The 8,037-nt window shown below is 41.4% G+C and overlaps 1 protein-coding gene across 1 annotated transcript; it reads left to right on the forward strand.

Annotated features, from left to right (window-relative positions):
* Nucleotides 1-104: 104 nt before the first annotated feature.
* On the forward strand, nt 105-7,934 carry LOC126999385 (28S ribosomal protein S9, mitochondrial-like). The gene is made up of 10 exons (XM_050861932.1): nt 105-271; nt 1,012-1,141; nt 2,231-2,334; nt 3,099-3,272; nt 3,548-3,633; nt 4,251-4,326; nt 4,656-4,781; nt 5,517-5,672; nt 6,398-6,560; nt 7,423-7,934. The coding sequence occupies exons 1-10, from the start codon at nt 179-181 to the stop codon at nt 7,512-7,514; spliced, it is 1,200 nt and encodes a 399-aa protein (XP_050717889.1). The 5' UTR covers nt 105-178; the 3' UTR covers nt 7,515-7,934.
* The last annotated feature ends 103 nt before the right edge of the window (nt 7,935-8,037 follow it).

An 8,037-nucleotide genomic window follows, 5' to 3' on the forward strand; every position in this document is an offset into this window, starting at 1 on the left:
TTCTTTCATTACCTGTCATCTTTCATCAGCTACATAACAAAGGGCCCGGGCCCGCACTTATTTGGCGCCGTTACAGAGGATGAAGCAGCTTCGTAATAGTAATCGTTTGTAAACAAAGTCTGAGGGACCTGTGACATCAAGTTCAAGTTTAAGATAACTCCGCCGGGGAATCGCAAGGATGGCGAGTCTCGTGTCGACCTTTTTGCGTCGCTCCGGCAGCCTCCTCCGCTCCTCCTGCGTGGCACACCCGAGGGCGGCCTCAGGACTACAGGTGAGTGAAGAAACAGCTGATCTCACGGTTATAATCAATCGCATTATTGACAAGAAGGCGTGCACCGTATCACTACACTATTATCCCTTGGTAAAGACTGGTTAACGCCCCATATCTTACTTTCTACCTTAAGAAGTATTCTCCTGTTGCCATATTTGTCCTGTACCAAAAACATTTATCTCAGTTATAATCAATCGTTTGCATTGCGTTATTAAGCACAAGGAGGCAAGTACCATATCAGTACAATATTTTCAGTAAAGATTGGTTTTATTAGTCCCTCATTTCTTGCCTCCTATCTTACGAGGTACCCTTCTGTTGTCATTTAATATCCTTTACCAACCTTTTAACCTTCCGGAAAGCATAGAAAAGAGCGTTTAGATCAAAACAAGTGTGAAAATAGCTCCTTCTTCATCAGTGTGTTAGGGGAAATAGCAATGTAAGGTCTCAGCAAACCCTCTTTTCTCTTACGAAGTACTCTCCTGTTGTCATATATGTCCTTTATCAAACTTCAAACCTCCCAGTAAACGTAGGAACGAGAGTAAAGATCAAAACAAGCGTAAAAATAGCAATGATAGGTCTGTGCAAACCCTCTTCTATCTTATGAAATACTCTCCTATTGTTATATATATCCTGTGCCGACCTTCAAACATCTTGGAAAATGTAGTAACGAGCGCAAAGATCAAAACAGCATGAAAATAGTGACAAGATCCATGCAAACCCTCTTCTTTTCTCTCCCTCAGCACACCCAGCCATGCAGCACCAACACAGCCGCCTCAGCATCCGTGGGAGGCAGCAAGGCACCCGAGGGAGAGAATGTCGTCAGAGTGAGCAAGTCCATGAAGGCGTACCAGGAGAGGGCCGAGGCACATGGTGAGGCTCTGGGGTTGGTGGTGAAGTTCAGAGGGATTACTGGTGTTTGTTTCCTTTATTCCAGTGTGTGTGTGTGTGTTTCTTCTCTTCCATGCGGCATTTTTTTTCTTCGATAGCTTTGTGATTTTTTCTCCTTCTATAGTTTTGCAATTTCTTCCATTATTTTTTATTTCCTTTGGTAGTTTTGTGATACTTTCCCACGTGGTTTTTATTATTTTTTTGATAATTTTGTGATTTTCTTTCATTACTTTTTTTTATTTCCTTTTGATAGTTTTGTGACTTTTTTCCATTTAATAGTTTTGTGATTTTTTTCCACTTGATAGTTATTTTTATGTATCTACTTCTTTTTATATTATTTTTTGATTATCCTCCATTTGATATTTAGTTTTATTCAATTTGGTTGTTTTGCCTTTAACTTCCGGTCATTTGAGGATCCTTCTTCTTCATTCGTGGGTGGCTGTTGATTTTCTGTTCCATTTGATACTTTATTTTACATTTCCTCTGATAATTTTGCCTTTCAGTTCAGATGAGGTTCAGAGGGATAGTCTTTGCAATTTCCTTCTTCTCTATTCTTGCGTGGGTGTCATAATGGTCCCTCCTCTTCTTAGTCCTCTCATGCTTGGTTGTGCTTCCCTTTCCTTCACAGCCCTTAAACATTTTCGTGTCTTTCAGTTCAGAGGGATAGTCTTTGCAATGGCCTCCCTTTTGAAATTTCCTTCTTCTCTATTCTTGCGTGGGTGTCGTAATGGTCCCTCCTCCTCTTCTTAGTCCTCTCATGCTTGGTTGTGCTTCCTTTCCTTCACAGCCCATTCTCCAACACAACTCCTTCCTCCACTCACACCCATCGTGGCCCTCCCTTCACTCCCTCCCTCTCACCATAACTTCGTGGCTCACCTCCCTGTATTTAACAACCCACTAATACCCAGTGTGCTAGTCCCTCTCGGATACCCATTTGTCGGGTTATCAAAGTTCCCTCACCTAAACGTTTTCATCTAAAGTAGTAATGTAGTGCTTATGTTAATACTACTTCACTTCGCATAACTTTATCCTCCCTGTGGCTCAGAGAATGGTTCCTCCCTCTCATTCCAGACAAGTTCATGGTGGAGCAAGTTGCAGAGTACGAGATTGGGCGCCGTCACCTTGCAAACATTATGGGAGAGGATCCGGAGACCTTTACGCAGGAGGATATTGATGTGAGTTGTGGGGTTAGAAGGGGAGAAGGGGGTGTGGGAGAATGAGGGCTGAGTAAGGAGGGAATAGTATCCTGATGGTGGGTTGCAGGGGGGATGATGTCAAGATTTTGTGTGTTAGTTTGATGTATCCTAAGTTAATGTTGTTTGGTTTAGAAGAGAGGTAGGATAGTAAAATGAAGAGGGGATAGAATAGAAGAAAAAGATGGGTTGTAGAAAGGATAATGTCATGATTTTACGCATTAGTTTGATTTGTCCATTTTAAAGTAACCTACAAATTCTCTTTCTTTCTCCCCATCTCACCCCCTCATCTTTCCTTTATTTGGCCTCCCTTTCCCTGTTTCTTATTTTCACACTTCATCCTCCTCCTCCCCCTCTTACATTCCCTCTCTCTCTCATTCACCTCATTTCCTCACCCCCTCATCTTCCTTGTATCTCTTCCTCCTCCTCCCCCTCTTACATAACCCACTCACATTCCCTCTCTCTCTCATTCACCTCATTTCCTCACCCCCTCATCTTTCTCGTATCTCTTCCTCCTCCTACCCCTCTTACATACTCTCTTCTTCCCCCTCCTTTTCTCACCACCCTCATCTTTCTTTTTATCTCCTTTCTCCTGCATGTTCCTTATTTTCACACTTAATCCTCCTCTTCCCCCTCTTACATACTTTCTTTACCCCTTTCTTTTCAACCCCCCCTCATCATTCTTTTTATCTCCCTCCTCTCCCATGTTCCTTAATTTCACACCTCCTCCTCACACACACACACAGGAAGCCATCGCCTACCTCCTCCCCTCGGGCCTGTTTGAACCCCGAGCTCGCCCCGCCATGAAGCACCCAAGTGAAGTGTTTCCCAAGAAGAAGGCGGCTGAGTTTGACATCAGTGGCCGCCCCTTCCACCACCTCTTCTACACTGGAATCCCCTCATACTACCAGGCCTTGCACGTAAGTTGGTAAATTTTTGCTAAACAGCATCCTCAAATTGTTAGGATGAAACTTGTTTTTTTCTGGAAAGTGTTGATGTGTTTTGAAAATCTCTTGACTGTGAGAGAAGGGGAAGTAAAAGAAGATGGATAGTAACATTAGTAATGGCTTTATATATAGACTTAATATTACATTTGATAGTAAATGAAGAAGGTAAATGGTTTTGTATTTGAGAAGTTATTCAGTATTTTGTGTGTTGTACTATTAATGAGCAAGTACCTGTTTCTTATTTGCAGGATTTGGGGAAGACTGTGATGTCTCTGGATCAGTTCTCTGAGAGGATGTCGCAGTACAAGCTGAACCAGGACAGCGCCCAGGCCTTGTAAGAATACTAATGGTCACCATTATTGCCATCTTCTCCATCGTCACAAACAAACTTGGTGCATTGCTACTTGTCGGAATTTACCATTTTATCATCTAGTAGTAGTTTATTTCTCTCAACACATATCTTTCCCACCTTTGCAATGTGGTGCTTATGGAGCAACATTCACCCTCAGCTCACTCATAAACACACTTCTTGCTACCTACCTTGCTTTCAGCCACCTCTTTTGTTTCTTTTTTAGGAGCAGCGAGTAGCGGGCTTTTTTTTATTATTGTTTTCTTTTTTTTGTGTGCCCTTGAGCTGCCTCCTTTGTTGTAAAAAAAAAAAAAAAAAAAACTAAGAATGCACTAGTCTGAGGCATCCCACTACCAGGCCAAGGCTTACCAATATAGGCTTTCAGCAGTTCCCTTCAAAACACCTCAGGCCAGTGCATCCATAGCACATCACCCCCAGAAACTACATGACACCTGTTCACATGATCCCTAGTTTGCCCTGAACCCTTGTGAACATCCAGGCTTCTCTAAGACTAAGCTTCTTTCACTGTCTTCCTGTGTATAGTAGTGTGTTATAGTTGTTATTAATATTATTACTTGTAAGACTGTTCGCCATGTCCACAGCAACACTGGCGGCTCGGAGTGGGTATCCAAGGAAGAGCTGGAACAAATTTTCGTCGAGAAGCTGCAGGACAAACATGTAAGTTACCGTGCATGTGTGGGTGTGGGTGGGTGAGTGTATGTGTTGTTTTTGTTTGTTTCCTTTGATAGGTTTGTGATATTTTCCATTTGCCTTTTTTATTTATTTCCTTTAATGATTTTGTGATTTTCTTCCATTCGATTTTTTTTCTTTGGTAGTTTTGTAATTTTCTTCCTTCTGAGCTTTTCTGTTGCCATCTTTGTCTCCTCTGCTAAGGCATATAATAGCTGCTCATTTGTAACATCCCAAACATAATTCATCCATGTAGTGACAAAAGATTAAAAACGGTATGTTACAGCTACCTCCCTCATCCGTCTTTCTTTTCTCAGTACAACTTCTTCATCCGGGCCATGACGAGACTTGTCGAGCACCCACACTCAGCCCGTGCCCAAGACTTCATCATGCGCTTCCGGAACAAGATTGTGGACTCGCAGAAACAGGAAGAAATCCCTAAGGTGGGTCTCTGCAGCTTGTATTAACCCTGAGACAGCGGTGGAACTATATATAGACAGTCCAAAATTCAGTCAGTCAGTTTTGTATGGCAGAAATATGACACTTCTAGATTGCGGTAGAATCTATACATAGACGATGGTTAAAACATCTGTTATGCGGCGTAACTATATTTATGCAACGGTCCTAAGGTTGGCAGTGACTGTATATAGGTGATTCATTTTGAGGGAGCTACTCTACAAATACTGCTGCCATCTAAGGGTCAATCATTGCTCTTAAGATGAAGCAGTATTTTTTTTTTCTGGCGGGAAGTCTTACTGTATTGTCAATTCGTCCTTCATAAGTTGTCCGCTTCTTTGGCATTATATAATTACACTTCTTCTCAGTCGTCTCCTTCCACTTTTGGTTATAGAATTATGCCTTTGTGTCCGTATAAGGTATGGATGTGTTTTGAAAATGAGCACTGAGGTTGTCTTACATAACACACAGGCGTATGTTTTTTCTCCTTTTTCTTCATTGTTTTTTTTTTTTCTTTTTCTTCATTTTCTTTTCTTTTTTTCCTCTTTTTCTTTACTTGTTTTCTTTTCTTCACTTATGCTGTCTTTTTCTTTTCTTTTTCTTCACTTTTCTTCATTCTTGTTTCCCTTTTTCTTCACTTACATTTTCTTCTTTCAACATCAAAAAAACATTACATCAACACATATCATAACAACACACCACCTCCGTCTCCACCCCCACAGCTGATGTACACCGCTGACGGCACTCCGTACATGACTGGCGAGGGGAAGAGGAAGTGGGCCGAAGCTCACGTCACTGTGTACGGCCGAGGCTCAGGAAAGTTCGACATCAACGGGGAGGACATCCGGTGCTACGAGCTGATCCAGGACAGAGAACAGGTGGGCTATTGTTTTTTGTTTTTATCCCCCCTACTTTAATTCATCTTACTTTGTTAATGTCTCTTATTTTTTCATGTTTTAGGGGATTTCATTGTCTTAGTGTGCTTTTTAGTTTAGCGGATTTTTCTTTGCTTTTTTATAGTTTGCTTAGCGGACTTTTTTGTTTAGCGGGCTGGTGGGTTTTTTTGTTTTTTTTTACATGGCTTTTGTTTTGTTCAGCTGGCTTTCTTTTTTTTCTTATTTTTTTTCCATTTCATTGTTACCCTTGAGCTGCTTCCTTTTAGTACAACTGTTCGGGCCCTGTTTTTAATTTCCCTTGACGCCCTTTTCGTAGATCACAGTATGAGTAATATGCTAAACAAGAGGTGGCTGTTACTGTTTCCTGCTTACACATCTTTCTTGTTCTGGCATTTCCTTAAGATATGCATAATGACAACCCATCACCCCCCTTCATTAAGACACCTCTCCACCTGAAATTCTCTCTTTTGGCCATTCTACTCTCTTTTAGGGGTAGTGATTAGTGTGCTTTTGTAGGGGGGGTTATTTTTTTTGCCCTCGAGCTGCTTCCTTTACTGTACAAAAAGGCAGGTATTTCCTTTAACATACAAAAGCATCGTCACGTGGGAGAGATTCAAAGCCTGTCCAGCCCCATAAGGGAATATCTAAATGTAAATGAAGAGAAGAAAAGCATGATAACACTCCATCATATTTCTCTTTCCTTCCAGTTGGTGTTCCCGCTGCAGTTCACGAATCTGCTGGGGAAGGTGGATGTGGTGGCCAAGGTCACAGGCGTAGGATCATCGGCCACCTCTGGGGCCATCCGTCTGGCCACCTCGGTAGCCCTTCAGTCCTTCGTGGATGAGAGTATGAGGGAGAAGATGAGGCTAGGTGAGTGAAATATTAGTAAAGCTTGTTGACTTGTTTGGGCTGGAGCTGTTCGGATTATGTTTTCTTTTCCCGTTTTAACATGAGGGAGATGAGGCTAGGTGAGACGATGAGGGTTTTAGTAAGGGCAATATTAATGGTGATGAGGCTTGTGGATTTGTTGAGCTAGAGCTGTTAGGATAATATTATCTTTCCCATAGATTTCACATGAGAGAGATGAGACTAAGTGAGACAAAGAGGGTTAAGTGAAATATTAATGATGAAGCTGTAAGGATTAAATTTATTTTCCTTAGTTTATCTCCTTTTCTCTTCAAACTTTTATAAGTATCAACTGGACAGGACCAATAAATGTTATGTTCCCCAACTTACTGGTGTCTTAACCCGGTAGCAGCGACAGGCCAAACTTGTGCCGTGATATAAACCCCCCCAAAATAGATGATGCGTAAACTGATCACAAATGCTTTGATATATATTATGAAATGGTTTGTGTGAGTGATGATTTTTTCTTATTATTCTCGCTTAGAGGGACCATTAAGAAACATGATCCCAGCTGCTACCGGGTTAATGAACCAGTGTCTCTCATCCCATTCACTGGTAAACTCTGCAACACCCCATATTTTTAGTTCTTCCTTTCCATAACATACTTCCTTTTTCAGTACTAAGACACTTATAAAACTATTTAATTTTTATTTTGGAGCAGCAGGTTGTTTTTTTAGGTCTTACACAGCTTCCTCTCACCATCAAAAAGGGTGTAAGTATGTAATATTGCTCAAACATATATTACTCAGTTCAGCTCCCTCCAAATTTAAAGTGTATCTTATATCTCCCTCCATCATTTATAGTGTACCTTTCTTTGCCCTTCCAGCTGGTCTACTAACAAGGGATCGCAGGCACAGGGAGAGGAAGAAGCCTGGCCAGAAGGGTGCCAGGGCAAAGTACACCTGGAAGAAGAGATAAGCGAGACCCATACACAGGCACTAAGGGGAAAGGTGTACAAAGATGAAGGGAGGTTGCGTATGTATGTATGGAAATCGCCGGGAAGAAATGATACTATTGTCAAGTTCATTTGATACTTTCTCACTGTATTTAATGAACAAGAGTAAATATTTTAATTTCCCGTGTTCTTAAAAACTACAAAAGGGCAAGTAGCTTACATAGATGGTGGCAACTGATAAGATTGTCTTGATAAGTGATAAGCCACTGGTCCAGGTGTGTGAGCATTTGTAAACACCAACACTAATGTAGAGTGTGAAGTGATGAGATAAGCGGCAAACTCGTTGACAACACAGTGGGATGGGGGCACTGGGTACATTTAGGGAACTCTGTAAATGTTTTCTGTAATAAATATTTGTTCTTGATTTGATTCAGTTTACTGTTCTCAAGTTGATTTAATTTTCATGTACCCCTGATGTATGTTGTACTCTTTTACCAATGTGTAGACTGTTACCATACACAAACCCAACACTACGATGCCCGTACC

This window comes from Eriocheir sinensis, chromosome 16, assembly GCF_024679095.1.
Source record: "Eriocheir sinensis breed Jianghai 21 chromosome 16, ASM2467909v1, whole genome shotgun sequence".
Taxonomy (NCBI): Eukaryota; Metazoa; Arthropoda; class Malacostraca; order Decapoda; family Varunidae; genus Eriocheir; species Eriocheir sinensis.